We start from the raw sequence: 14,645 nt of genomic DNA on the forward strand, positions 1-14,645 counted from the left end.
CATTTATGTTCAGTTCATCTTAGTTAATTGAGTGTCCCCACATAATCTTTTCAGAATAGCTCAAATAGACAACAAACGAAAAATGAACAATATACTTGAAGGCGCATTTTCACAGCGGGAAGGGATCATTAGTCCTAAATGGAAATGCATTTTCAAGTCATAAACAAAGCAACAGCGGTGAGAAGTAATAGTCATCTACTCAGATCAAAACGTGGAAAAAATAAATGGAATTAAACCAGCTGTCAATACTGTTAAGGGGTTTATTGTCAAAGAGCTAATCTAGAAGGGCTAACGGGTCACTCACTTTGACGTACTGTCCCGCAAAATCGGTGACCTCTGAAGTGAAGCAGCCGGAGGCATCCACGGGGCAGATCGGAGCCTGGTCCCTCTGAATGATTCTGTATTCAGTGCACACCCGGTAATCGTCCTACATGGGGAAATTGAACCCACATTCAAGCATTGATTAATGTTAATTCATCTCTTTTATATTGTTAGCCGCTATAAAATATCCGAAAAGTCATGGAGTGTAGCACAAAACTGTGTTGTCATAAATGTAAGATTTTCTCCCTGGTTACAGCATTACCTTAAGAGTCATCATTTTCATGATGTGATTCCCCCCAATCTATCTCCATGAAATAGATTAAAAATAAGTAATTACCCAACCACTTTGGCAGGCTGTCTCACAAGCATAAAGGCACCTAATAATTCCATACTAAATAGTGTGTTTCCAAAGCTAGAAACAAAACATTGCCGCTGCTGCTGCTCTGTGACAGCTCAGCGCCAAGGAGCTGATTGCTCTCCAACTGTTAATGCATTCTGTATTCAAACAGCCTGTCAAGTGGCACAAGATGGATGGCCAATGGGGCCGTTTGGCATCTCAGCACCAGGACATTAGCGCAGAAAAAAATGGAAATGCGCCTTCTAAGGGAAAGGAAATGCATTGATCTGCCATCTCTAAAATATGTGCAGTGAAGCATGATTACAATACTTTACACTCAAGGTTTGAAAGATGAACGAGTGGGTGTGGCGGCGACTCAAGGCAACAAAAAGGTTCCCTACAAGCCTCGGAATCCGTAGCCCTCTTGACAAGATCATATAACTCAATTAGCTATCACCCAATACCTCTGATCGCAGAGCAACATTGCCTTTATTTTCCCCGATATAAATCCTAAATATTCTACACAAATGAGACTCCCAAATATGCATATTTCTTGTGATTTGTCACTACTGATGCAAACATAATGAACAGGTAAGTTGCCCAAAGCCTATTTTGGATCAATAAAGACATTCCAAGATGCATTTGCAGTGGAAATGGGACACCTTAAAGGTCAACAATTTGGAGGATTAAGAAAACAAGTGATTCCACCTTACATGGGAATCAATGTGGGGAAATATTAATAAAGTGTTACATCCAGGATGCCCCTGTCCTGGCTGCTCAGTACAAGAATGGCTAATAACAAAAGTAGATGGAATGCAGAGACTTCCATTTATTTTTAAGACCGAAGAATTTTTCAAATGTCACCTAAAACGTGACTTTTATGAACAACAGAACAAATTATTTCAATCATATTGTCGAGATGATGGTGAATTCAAAACAGATCAGGATAATGGATTGTGTTCTCCTCTACAGACAAAGATGGACAACTCCACATCCGTACTTACAGCTCCAAAGTAAGGTGCCTGATGGACCACTCCTGTGCCCTCTTCCTCCTTGACATAGTTATCCGTCACCACCTGGAATGCTCCTTTCTCACCGCACTGAGATGAAATGGTGCAGAAACAGACAGAGAAAGGACATAAACATATCAATAATAAATGGCAATATGTGGTTGACCATTAAAAAAAATTTTAAACATTAAAAAAAAAAAAAAAAGTTTTCATTTTGTAGCGAACACATAAAAGTAGGAGACAGCCACCGAGTTTACTAACCTTGGCAAAGTAATTGAAAAGAGGCTTGTACTTTTTTCCAATCAGCATTTTGCCAGGAAATCTGGAAAGGGAAGGAACACACTTCAAAGTCACGTGTCAGCCAGAGCAGAGGGGAAACAAAAGTTTTCAGAAAACAATTAAGGTGAAGCTGGAGAACTCCCATCATAAGAAACGCATCCGTTATCCATCTTCTATCGCGCTTGTTCTCGTTATAGGGTGTCGGGTGAGCCGGCGCATCATCCCGACTGATTTCCGACGTTGTAGGGCACACCTTGGACTGCTCGCCAGACACATAGCGGAGCACATAGTGTCGACAATTGTTCATTTGTGTGTGTGTGTGTGTGTGTGTGTGTGTGTGTGTGTGTGTGTGTGTGTGTACACACACACACACACACACACACACACACACACACACCGAAGACAGCTGGGATAGGCTCCAGCACGCCCGCGACCCTCGTGATGATAAGCGGGTTTGAAAATGAGTGGATGGATGCTGTGCTGTTGTGTGAGGGAGCTCAGTGGGACTCAGTATTTAATTGTCAACCGGTACATCTAAAGAGGACACATGATTCACTCTCTTGCATGTTTGAAATATGGCTCTTTGAGCACTCACTTGTCCAGGAGAGTGTACTCGCTCTCCAACTTAAATAGCGCACCCAGACGGGCTTCCATCATGATGTACATCTTGTTGGTGGTGTTATCTGAGGGGGGAAAAAAAAAATGTAAAGGCAAACTTAGGCAAAACTGTAACTGTGTTGCAGGTTAATTTGGACTATTCACATGCAAGCCTCTTGGCGTGACTCAAGAAAAGGATGGAAAAGTGGTCTCCCAAGTAAGATTTTAACCAAAATACTCTGGAAAAATATGCATCAAGTCAAAAAAAACAAAAAACAAATGATGTCACCAAAGGTTGTTGCGTTTTCTTTAGCTTGTTTTTTTTTGTTTTTTTTTTTTTTTTTAATGTCACCACCACTTGATGGCAAAGATGAAATGTGTGATGGAAATGAGCAATGGACATTGGGAATCGTGGACAACATTCAACTCAACGTTATTTATATAGCACTTTCAACAAGCACAGCTGCAACATAAAACATAAACGTGAATAATTAAAATACAACCACAAATAACTTAATAAAATGATCTTTTCTAATTCAAATTTACAAGCGCCCTTTTACAATGGCATTTACGATAGAGGAGAGTTTGATTGCCTCTTGTTGCACTTGTTGTGCGAGGCTATCGATCAGAGGCACACGATTGAAATCTCCAATAACCGCTTGCATTGATGTCAGTCATGTTTGCGACAAGTCGAGTTTGAATGTAAACAAGCACCTATAGTTTTCTAAGAGCCGATAATTTGTCCATTGGTGAGTTACACATAGGGAGATTTGGATCAATTCTCCAGCCCCATTTAGTCCTCTCCCTTGCTTCACTTTACTTCATTACAAGGCCGGGATTTGGCTCAACGATTTGGGGTGAAGTTTTTTGCTGTTTTAGCGCCTCGCGGTCATAGCCTCGAAGATGAGCGGTGAGGTCACATGGCGGCGAATTCACAAAGCGCTGAAATTCTGAGCAGCTGAAAAATTTTAAAATGTACAGCTAGTGCATTTCACCAGTATCTGAAATGATATTAGACGATCTCACCCGTGGAGGATCAGAATAGGCAGCGTACAATCCTGCACGGAACACCACTACTTAAAACATTCCATAGATAGTTAACAAAATGCTAAATAAACGTTTTTATTTGGCTCACTTGACATGGGGAAATGCATTTTGAAATTGTAACAACTTGGGAATCAACCACTGTTACAGATCATGGATTGCGTTCAAATTGGAGGTTTTTACTATCTGTATATCATGACAAAACTGTATGTCACAAAAACATACAAAAAAAAAAAAAAAAAAAAAACAGAAGGGAGAAAGAAGACAAAGAATAATTGATCATACGGCAAATAGCGTGACACAGGACGCTTAGCGGCCATTCCAAATCAATTCTTCCTCGTTAGTGTCTTCTAAGCTGTTTACATTTGCGACACGTGACTGATGATTTTTCTCATGCTCTGCTTAATTTTTGAAAGCTGGAACAAATGGCCCTGACAAGAGTGATTCATGTTTATTGATCCGTGTTTCATGTGTGATAAACAGCAACCGTGTGATGCTCTTCTATGCATAACTGCTAACTCGGGGGGGGTGGGGGGGGGGCTCTGACTGGGGTGTTGTATCCAGCTTGGTAACGAGGCCACAGCCGCAAAAAGTCAAGGTCGGGTAAGGACGCAATGGCCGTGCTGTGAGACTGCTCAACTGGCGACAGAGCTGTTGGAGGCGTTGCAATTCAGGGAACCAGATCAGTACCAAAACACCAAATTTGCAGTTAAAAGGTGTATGGAGGAGAGATAGTAACAGCGTGGTAAAAGAAGACGTTTCATTGCGTCGTTGGTGTGACAGATGATTGCGAGGATTGGACTTGCAGAGGCTGACAGAAGCCCGAGAGAGTAGCGAGACGGTGAACACGAGAGTGACGTCGGGTCAAAAACAGGTGGTGGGTGAAGGCAAACGGGCAGAAAATGTTGGCCGGAGATGAAGCGAGGAGGATGAGGGATAAAAAGAGACTGAATTGATGCAAAGAAGAAAAAAAAAATCATTGGTATTCCGAGGCGGTCTCCCATGCAGCACAGGCGGTGCAGTTACTGAGTCATTTGCTCAGTGATTCAACAGTGCCCCCTGCTGTATGCCACTCGCTATGACACGCTGATGGGACTCATCAAGTTCGATCTATTTTACCGGCCACAACGTTAGCTACAAACGCACAATCTGGCAGGATTCAATGTAAGTCTGTGAAACATCCTGCCTTAGAAAAACAACGTTCATGATAAGATTGTAATTTTATTGTCAAAAAAAATAAAACTCTTGTGCATAATAATCAAGCCATGGGTGAAACAAGAATTTGATTTATAAGTTGATATTTTGTGCCAAGTGACTCTTACCTTGGACCTTGACATAAGTCATTTCGGGGTTGACACACAGGGCCAGGTTGCTGGGCAGTGTCCATGGGGTGGTGGTCCACGCGATAAGAGAGACATCTTCATCATCAAGCAACGGGAAATTAACGATGACTGATGGATCTTGAACATCCTGTAACCAGACATGATGGAAAAGTATGTTTTGTTTTTTGTTTTTTTTAACTCTGTTGTGAACTACCGTCCTGTCAAAGATTCAGTGACGGTTGTGCAGACCTTGTAGTTCTGGTGAGATTCAAAGTTGGAGAGTGGTGTATTGCACGCAGTGGAAAAAGGCATGACCTTGACACCACGATACACCAGACCCTTGTCATACAGCTGCTTGAACACCCACCTGAAAGCAAAAAAAAAAAAAAAAAAGCATTATTAATGCGTGGAAACGAGAGAAACGAAAGTGAGTGTAGGACCATTAATATGCTCATCACAGCATATCATAGAAGGTTCTGGATACCATGCAAATACACTAGTGGGTAGTGGGTTCATTATTGCCACATTGCATTCATTTTTCGCTTGTTTGATTGCGACATGATATAGAACAGCATTTGGCAGTCATTCTGATGTCCGTGCACTATTCTGAGAGTGTGTGGTTTCAAGGAGATATTTTTTTTCCGAATGCAGCCAGAACCGTTTCCCCATTCCAGTCGCAGCGCCTCGCGCGGGTATTTTTGGGGCACTTTGTATAACCAAGTTTCGTTTTTGCTCAAATAAAATAAATTAATTAAATACAATAACATTATGTAACATAAATCAAACAAATGTGTTAAATATGAAACATTCAACTATTGGTAACACAAAAAAAATAAATCAAGATTAATGGACTTATAACGTCATGAATTAAACGCAATGCGCCGCGCATTGCATTCTGGGACCTGAAAAGCAAAGTTATTTGTATGTAATCAATGACTGATGATCTTATTGTGATATTATGTATACTCTGCCCACGTCCGCTTTGAGTCATAAGCACACACGTCCTTAATATTATGTAGGAAATTGGTATTTTTTCCGAGACAAACATACCAGACGGTCTCCATGAACCACGGGTAGAGAGTTTTGTAGTCGTTTTTGAAGTCGATCCATCTGCCCATCCGATTGACCGAGATCTGGCAATGACCAACGACACAGCATTGCCAAGTTTCACATTTAGCAGTTCCCAAAACACAACAAACACTGTTACATCTTAACACGCTCTCACCTCCCACTCATTAGAGTATCTCATGACGATATTTCGACACTGCTTATTGTACTCGGCGATGCCCATCTTGGCGACGTCGTCAGGGCCCGTGATTCCCAAAGTCTTATCGATCTCGTACTCCTACAACACACATAGCTGATCGGAAAGTTCTGGGAGGATGAGTTAAAAGCAGCAACAAGATGTCTTCTTTACCACAGGTAGGCCGTGGCAATCCCAGCCGAAGCGTCTGTCCACATGGAAGCCACTCTGGTGGGCAAAGCGGGTGACAATGTCTTTGATGGTGCCCGCTAGGATGTGACCATAGTGGGGTAGACCCGTGGCAAAGGGTGGGCCGTCATAGAAGGTGTACCTGGTGGGGGAAATTGATATCACTATTATGTGATTGCAATTAGTGATGAGGTTAGGCCAAAATGTTCAAATTTTGATCAGGGCTTGATGAGTGGACATTTAAGAGCGACGATTTAGAGGGCATGCCAGAGCATTGCTGCGTTTAATCTTTTTGCTTTTTAAATTTAAATATTTTACTCCTGGACTAGTGGTTCAGCTGCGTACAGTGAAGTGGAACGGTCCGAGAGATTGTCGACAGCACACCTCACTTTTAGCAAGCATCCGAGCATTAAATCTGTGTGTGTGTGTGTGTGTGTGTGTGTGTGTGTGTGTGTGTGTGTGTGTGTGTGTGTCCACACACTGATACCCAGTGTTAGCAAGTATTCAACATTGTGACAGTCAGTAATACAGTAATGAGCAAGCGAACATTTAACATTTAAAAGCAGAGTTTGACCATCAGGAATTAATGTATTGCTCTGACTTGGTACCCTGTGGCATACAGACATTTGCTAATACTTGCCACCTATTCAGTCTATAATAGTATCCGAGTGCAGCTATCATTTTAGAGAAAAAAAAAAAAAAGTATTTTTAACCCATTAAAACTAAAACATGACCACGGATCTAAATATGCAAAAATAATCATAATCTGCTATGGGAAGCAGGTTTAGGTCAGGAGACCAAGCCTAAAGCTAATTTCATTCATCTCGATAAAAGTCAAGATAAAATATAAAAGTTAAAAGTCAGTCCAGAACAACTAGTTAGACAAGTAGTGCTACGGCTTTAGTAGAGACTGAGATGCCTCCATTTGCTCACCTGGGCCTGTTCTTAGATTGTTTGAGGCACTCGTAAAAACAGTCCTTGTCTTTCCACAGCTGCAGGATCTTTTCCTCTTGCGAGGGAAAGTTGATGGACTCAGGCACCGGCTCCACCATGATGGTGTCTGTCCATCAACACAAGACAATGCGTCAAGCCCTCGATAGCAAATGTATGCAGCACTTTTCATAAGTGCTTCACAGTCAAAATACAGTCATTCATTCATATATAAAACAGATTCATATATTCATCATTCCAGAAAATACTAATTAAATCAAATGAAAATGATTATTATTACCTTTTTTTTTCCCATGAATTATTTTTTTCCCCACTCGAAATGAGAGAATGTCACTAAGTCATTGAGTGACAGTATCAATTTCAGTAATTATGGCCAATAAGTTACAAAAACGTGCTCTTTTGAACAGGAACCTGGCAGACTGATTTATGCTAGTGCAACATACATAACAAATCAATGCATCTTATTTACTAGTTACCCACAATTTGTCAACACACCTTATCACCCAACATTAAGTTTTTAAAATATTGTCATTTGAAGTTTGAAGCCCAACATATACGCTCAGAAAAGATGGTTCAAGTTCACTTCAAAGTATTGACGCCTTTTTGAAGTTAACTAGCATGGTAAGTTAGCCGATTAATGTTTAAGTAAATTTGCTCGAAACAAAAAGCGTCGCGGCGTTGGTGAGAGGAAGGCGTTCTAGTAACACACAAAGGTGCAGAATTTGCCACAATCGTGGAACTATCCGACCATTTATTTGACGCTGAGTGAATCTGAATGGTTTACTCACATGCTGTCCACCTCCGGTTGACAAGACACACGAGAAATGATGCAAGTCTGTGTTAGCGTCAGCGGAAGTGACGACACCGGCGGACCTGATGTAATGTTCAAGGTACTCAAGGGAAGTCGGAATTTGCTCAGAAAGTACCGTCAGCGTCAGACAGTATAGAAATCTCAATGTTCACATTAGGACGCTCACAAATCAGCGCGATTATTCAGTGGTCTGGCCTATATCCATATGCAGCGTTGTGGTTGTTTTGATGCATGAATCCGCTGGTGAAAGGACACTTTGATTCTCTCCTTTCATCTAGAACTGCTTCAAACAAAGCGTATGAGGAAAAGTGGTTAAGAATGCACGACTGTCCGTGTTTCTATGTTGTGTTTATTTTATGTTAACTGTTTTGTAAAGCGCTTTGTTACAGCTGCAGCTGTTTTGAAAACGCTATATAAATCAGGATGCATTGTATTCTAAATTTCGAGGACCATGAAAGTAGGAAAAGCCCTCGATATTCCTGAGTCCATTGAACTACTCACCATGTTAACTTTGTTCATACGAAAAGAAGCATTTCAGTAATTTTTTTCTTCGGTGTACTTTAAGTAATCATTCTTGCTAGACATGTTAAACGAGTTTCAGTCAAACAACTACAACAGCCCTCTTTCATGCCTGTCGTTTTTTTTCATAATGCCATACAAGTCAGTCTTTAACATGCAACAGATTTACTGCAGCTTGTTATCAGCCCTTCATTAGCAATGTTGTTTTCCCATCCCTTCATTTAAACCTTCCATTGACAGCCTGAGCTTTTGACATCGAGTGCAAAAGAGAAATCACACAAAGGAAGAGTGTTTGTTTAAAGCATTGCTTTATTGCGATGGTAACACGAAGGGTGACGAGCAAACAGATCATTTCGGAGCGACGGCTGCGTTCTGAGTGGCGGCTGCGTTCTGAGTGGCGGCTGCGGCCTTCCTCGCCGCCTTCAAGCCCTTTTTGTTGTGCTTCTTGGCAAAGCGCATGTTCCTCAGGAACTTGGGGTCTACCTGCAAACATAGAAACAAAACTCTTCAGAAAAACTACTTCAATTAAAAGAAGTCAAAAAAGTCAACTATACCTCAGCAAAAACTTAAAAATATAGCAAAAGTAGTGAAACAATAGCTGACAGGTAAACAACTTCAAATTCAGTTTTATTTATTAGTTCAATAGTTAATTTTTTACATACTACCAGATTTGTATTCATATCCATGACTTAAAGTCTTATTGCCACTAAAATATGTTTATTATTTAAGCCTTTGGGGAGTATAAAATGCCAGAGAATATTTCGCATTTGACATCTCAACCGTAGTTCAAAAAATGGAAGCCTTGTGATTGGCTCCCCTTGTTGTCTGTTTAAGAGGGAGGAAATTTCATCTGTGCTATATGTTACACATAAGGCACATTTGACAATAAAGTTGTACTTGCTACTTGATATGATCAGGTAGGGTAACATAAGGGACTAGATTCACCATTGATTGCAATTAAGTAAAAAACAAAAGCCATTTCACCCACATCATTCTTCTTGTCAGCTTTCATTGATTGATAGAAAGCCCATATTATTTACATATTTGTATCTATTAATGTTTAATGCACTGATGGACTTTTTTCTGTTTGAATTTTAAATGTCTGACTGTAGTTGAATGCACATCATGTCATGACAAATGTGACATATGTCCATGTTTATTATAATGTTGCTGTTATGATCATATTTGTATGAACCAGAAAAGGTGAGTGTATTACAAATGATAACTTGTGCCCTGTCTAAATACCTTTGCATTTCAAATCTGTGCGTTCACACTGAATTCATATCCAACAGGTTATTGTTCACATGATCAGCGTTTGTCTTCCAAATTGGCAGCTGAGATCGGCAAGCTTCCCGATTTAAACACTCTTGGAACCAAACAAAATGCGTGGTCCTCCAACATTGTGGTGTGTGGTATCACAGGAAAACCGCCAATAAGCTTATGGTCTCCAGATTTGGAAGAGGCCTAACTGCAATGTGGAAATACCCATTTCCATGGTGGTGCATGTCCTCATCGTGCCACTTTGAAACAGCCAATATGTTGCATGCATGTACTGTATTTTCACAACCAAAAGGCACACTTAAAAGTCTGAAATTTTCTCCAAAATGGACGTGGCGCCTAATAATGCGGGTCGCTTTGGGTATGCACGAGAGAATTCAAGATCAACTAATCAATGGTGCTTGGTGCTTTCATTTTATGAAACGGCACCATCTATCCACACGGGCAAGGACAACCATGGCACAGCAACCTCCAGTGGATTTCAAGGAAAAGATAGCCGTAACTGCAGCAAAACGTGTAATGTTCTATGTTACGTTAAATCAAGAGGATTTCTTGGGAGATTTTAATCCTTTATTCTGCCGCTCTGTTGGCCTCACTTGGCTCCCATTACGACTGTTCTCTCAACCAGTACCCACATTCCTACATACCCGCTTGGGCTACAGCAAGGGATGAGGGACAAACATACTTTGCATTTTGAAATATAACAAAATGGCGAACACAAATTTACTAAGACAGTGAGGCAGCACCGGGCGAGTTACACCACAATTTGTGAATGGATTGGCAAAAGCCGGCAGGGCAACGAGACTGTGTTAAATACAGAAAAAGCAGCAGCAACTGACACGATGCCTTTTAATACGGTGTGCCGTATGGTAATGAAAATACCGTAGACCCAGCCCTGAAAGATTGCCACAGCAAGCGCCGTTTCTCTCTTATGCTGTCTCGTGTATATCTTTTTGACATCGTGGCAGAGTACATACCCCCTTCAGGGACTCATAGCGATGGGATCTGGGCTTCTTGATGCCATTCCTATGGGCTTTACGAGCTAAGGGGCAAGAATAGGGCATGAAAAGTAAATTACAAATGTAACAACTGGAGTTATAGTTTGTGGGAAAATACAGGGACTCTCGTATAACCTCTATGTACAAAAAAGCATGTTATCTGCGAAGGCTACGGGTGAATGAGTAAATACTTACACTGGTTATGTGTCGTGTGGTTCTTCGACTTTGCCATTGTGACTGTAGTTTACCTAAAATAAAATAAAAAGTAAGAGTTAAACAATGCCAGTAAGGCTACATTTATTGGCCACATCTGCGTTACTAAGTTGAGCTATATGGCCTGACCAAAGACAACTTGAAAGTTGGTATTTGACACCGAGAGCAAGTTAGCAGAAAAGCGCACGGCGTTAATTTAAAAACTTCATAGATTACGTACGGCATATTGTCACCAGCTCATTTTGAAGCTAGCTAATGCTCAGCGAAGGAATACAACTTCACAGGAATTTATCCTTTTAAAAAGGAATCGTATGAATGAAATAGTGCATCGCGCGTGTGCTTTATAACGTGTTTTGTCAAACACAGTCACTGTTAGTGTACAGATACTGCAAGCACACGGAGATTGATGGAGATTTAAATTGTACATTTTCGGGAGAGAGGCTGGATACCTACTTTCCGAACAGACGACAACCGGAAGAGAAAGAAGTCGACTGCGGAAGTAAATAAATTGGCGGCGAATTGGGGCTAAATTATAATACTGCCCCCTGTTGTTGGGTCAGCGAAGTCAATGTTCACGACAGACCACTAGATGTCCTCCTGTGCTCATGTTAATCATGTCAAGGCTCATCCGCGCCTCCATTAATGCTTTTTGAAGCAAATGTATAATATTAGAAGACATAATACTTTGCAGTACGTCATAGGTATGATTTTAAAAAACACGAAAGCATACATTTAAATTTAATTTAAATAAAATGTTATTGCAATGGTTTATTTTCCCCGAGTTTCATAATTTCATTTTATTTTAATTTGTAACAATCTTTTCTTATCCGGTACATGTGTAGTACAATGTTGTGGTATAGAACTGCAAGGCATCATACTGAGAGCCATTCCAGGCATGCTGGTTACTACAAAAGATTACACATTCAGAACATTAAAACATTAGCTCACCATCACAAGCCCCAATAATCAAAAGTGAGCATCTCATTTGCAAGAAATATTCCAACAACAAAGAAAATCGATCCTTTATTCTAATTTAAAACGAAATGGAAACCCCAAAATAAAGAAAATAATGGAGAAAAAAGTAATTCAATCCAAAAGTAAACTGACCCCCCCCAAAAAAAATGATGTAAGGTATTTAAAAAAATAAAAATGTACTTTGGTTAAAATTAAGCTGAGACCCCAATTTTAAAAGAAATTAGCTAACATAATTTCATAATTCAATTCAAGAATTTTGTAATTTCGGTTCATATGAATTGATGAGTCGTGTAGTATATCCATAGGTCTGTATTATACTGAGTTAGCATGTCCACCTCACAGTGAAGAGGTGCAGGGTTCAATCCTGGCTGCAGCCTTCCTCTGTGTGAGTTTGCGTGTTCCCCTGTGCCTGCGTGGGTTTTCCCCGGGTACTCCAGTTTCCTCCCAAATTGGCAGCTGAATGGAATACTCTAAATTATCCCAAGGTGTGATTGTGAGAGTGAATAGCTGTTCGTTTATGTGTGCCCTGCGATTGGCTGGCAACCAGAGTGTACCCTGCCTACTGCCCGAAGACAGCTGGGATATGCTCCAGCATGCCAGCGACCCTTGTGAGGATAAAGCGGATTAGAAAATGGATGGATGGATGGATGGATGTAGTATTCTGCCACCTCGTGGCCGAGGTACTCACACAACAAGCAATAGTCAGTGTGCACAAACATTTTTTTTAACATTCCAACCTCGGTTTATGAACAATCGTTGTTTTATGACTTTTTTTTTGCGTTGCATAAACATTCTTGTTGCTTCATGTATGTTTGCTTGCAAGTACTGTATATGCATTTTCAAACGATTCCTCAAAATTCACAATGTCCCATCAATGGTGGGCTACATTTACATCAGGCCCGTGGGCAGGGATGTCGCGACAGCCCCATCAGAAATGCGAGTAGCCCCAGGTAAGGTCCTCCAGCATTTTATTTGATAGTCTAAAATATATTCATATTATTATCTCAGCCTTTAGCCCCTGCATCACAATAAATGTGTATATATATATATATATATATATATATATATGTGTGTGTGTGTGTGTGTGTGTGTGTGTGTGTGTGTGTGTGTGTGTGTGGTCTGAAGCAAGTGCAAATGTGCTGATTATTGAGTATTAAAGTAGCATACACACAAGAATCCTTGTCTTTCCTTCTCCGCATCCTTGGCTGAGGATGGGTGAATCCCAGCTCAAGCAGAAGAAATTGTGCAGCCGCATCCTATATTTAGAGCCCCCGCTGCTTTGATCATCTGAGCTTGCCGCTCATGCTCATATTCTGCAGCACTGCACTGCACTGCACTACACACGCTCGCTCCATCCATCCATCCATCCACCCATCCATCCATTTGGCTCGCATGTATTACTCCTGACAATGTTCTCCTCCTGAAACTGTTCCCATGACCCCGTGAGTGAAGAACAGGCCAGAGAAAAATGACAACTTATGATTTCCAATGTGCGGCGGTTGCATATCTCTGCTAAATTCAGATTTATTCCCTGCAATTGAACACGCTGTTCTCAATTAAATGATCTCAGCACACATACACACATGCAGCGTAATCCCAAAGCGACGACTAATTCAATTACCGAATATGAAGGCCTCCTCGTACGCCGTCTAGACACCGCTCGCTCTATTATTCAACATTTAGATTCACACGAGTTGCCGCCGTGCACATCTCCAGTTTGTGTTTATTACGCTCGACCATTATTGCCTCCACTGTCCCCATTTCAAAACGAAGATCAAATTGATTTTGCGGGTGTCGTCACCATTAAGTGCCTCCAGAGGGCGTGTGTTTGGGTTTGGTGTATCAGAGAAGGAATAGAAGAAGAAATCATCAACTAAAAAGGGGTTTCCTTGAAATGCTGCAACTTCTTTTTTTTTTTCCAGTACAGTTTTCACCTGTAATATGTCAAATTTTTCTAGTGAAATTATATGAAGTAGTGAAATTTCATCTTGTAAAAATCCGACTTTAATTTTTTTTTTTCTGGATACAACTTTTTTTCCAAGTTAATACTGCAATATTTTCTGGATAAAATGACAATTTCATCGTAAAACAACGATTTTTTTTTTCTTGGAATTCTCAGAGCTGTTTCCATGCAATTAATTTTTTTTCCAAAAATATAAAATACATGAGCAGTCCTTAAATGTGTAAAATGAAACACAAAACACACATTTTAATTGCAGTCCGACACCGTGTTGACTTTTCATTTTCAAATCCACCTGTTGCACACAATTGTATAGCGTTCAGCACAAAAAAAAATAATGAATACTTTTGTGTAACTGGCACACCGGCATGACGACAATCACCTTCCTCCTGTGCTCATTATTCTTGCAACACAGTGTCTATTTCATGTGGTGTTTCTTTTAAAATGCTACGACACAGAAATCCAAACAGACTCAATTGCTCAATTATTGGCATGAATTCAATAGAAGAAAATGCTTTCAACACAGACAGTTTGAGGAGTAGGAAGCGGGAGAAGGTATTATTAGTGAGGAGAGAAGAGGCCAGGTACCCCGAAGCCA

The 14,645-nt window shown here is 40.6% G+C and overlaps 2 protein-coding genes across 2 annotated transcripts in view; both read right to left on the reverse strand.

The window, feature by feature from the left end:
- The window catches only part of iars1 (isoleucyl-tRNA synthetase 1), a 36,022-nt gene extending 27,861 nt beyond the window's left edge, over positions 1-8,161 (reverse strand). The window contains exons 1-11 of the mRNA XM_019881240.1: positions 8,082-8,161; positions 7,276-7,402; positions 6,328-6,484; positions 6,136-6,255; positions 5,961-6,043; positions 5,160-5,277; positions 4,911-5,058; positions 2,543-2,630; positions 1,930-1,990; positions 1,663-1,758; positions 305-427 (exon numbers count right to left, since the gene is read on the reverse strand). Coding sequence (XP_019736799.1) covers positions 305-427; positions 1,663-1,758; positions 1,930-1,990; positions 2,543-2,630; positions 4,911-5,058; positions 5,160-5,277; positions 5,961-6,043; positions 6,136-6,255; positions 6,328-6,484; positions 7,276-7,394 — 1,113 coding nt within the window. The 5' untranslated portion in view covers positions 7,395-7,402; positions 8,082-8,161. The remainder of the gene's footprint in view (positions 1-304; positions 428-1,662; positions 1,759-1,929; positions 1,991-2,542; positions 2,631-4,910; positions 5,059-5,159; positions 5,278-5,960; positions 6,044-6,135; positions 6,256-6,327; positions 6,485-7,275; positions 7,403-8,081) is intronic.
- Positions 8,162-8,912: 751 nt separating this feature from the next.
- On the reverse strand, positions 8,913-11,204 carry rpl29 (ribosomal protein L29). The gene is made up of 3 exons (XM_019880417.1): positions 11,095-11,204; positions 10,879-10,943; positions 8,913-9,106 (listed from the first exon to the last, which is right to left on the reverse strand). Exons 1-3 carry the CDS (start codon positions 11,129-11,131, stop codon positions 8,972-8,974), a joined length of 237 nt encoding a protein of 78 aa, XP_019735976.1. The 5' UTR covers positions 11,132-11,204; the 3' UTR covers positions 8,913-8,971.
- Between the last annotated feature and the right edge of the window lie 3,441 nt (positions 11,205-14,645).

Source organism: Hippocampus comes, unplaced genomic scaffold (assembly GCF_001891065.2).
Source record: "Hippocampus comes isolate QL1 unplaced genomic scaffold, H_comes_QL1_v1.1 scaffold68, whole genome shotgun sequence".
In the NCBI taxonomy this organism is placed as follows: domain Eukaryota; kingdom Metazoa; phylum Chordata; class Actinopteri; order Syngnathiformes; family Syngnathidae; genus Hippocampus; species Hippocampus comes.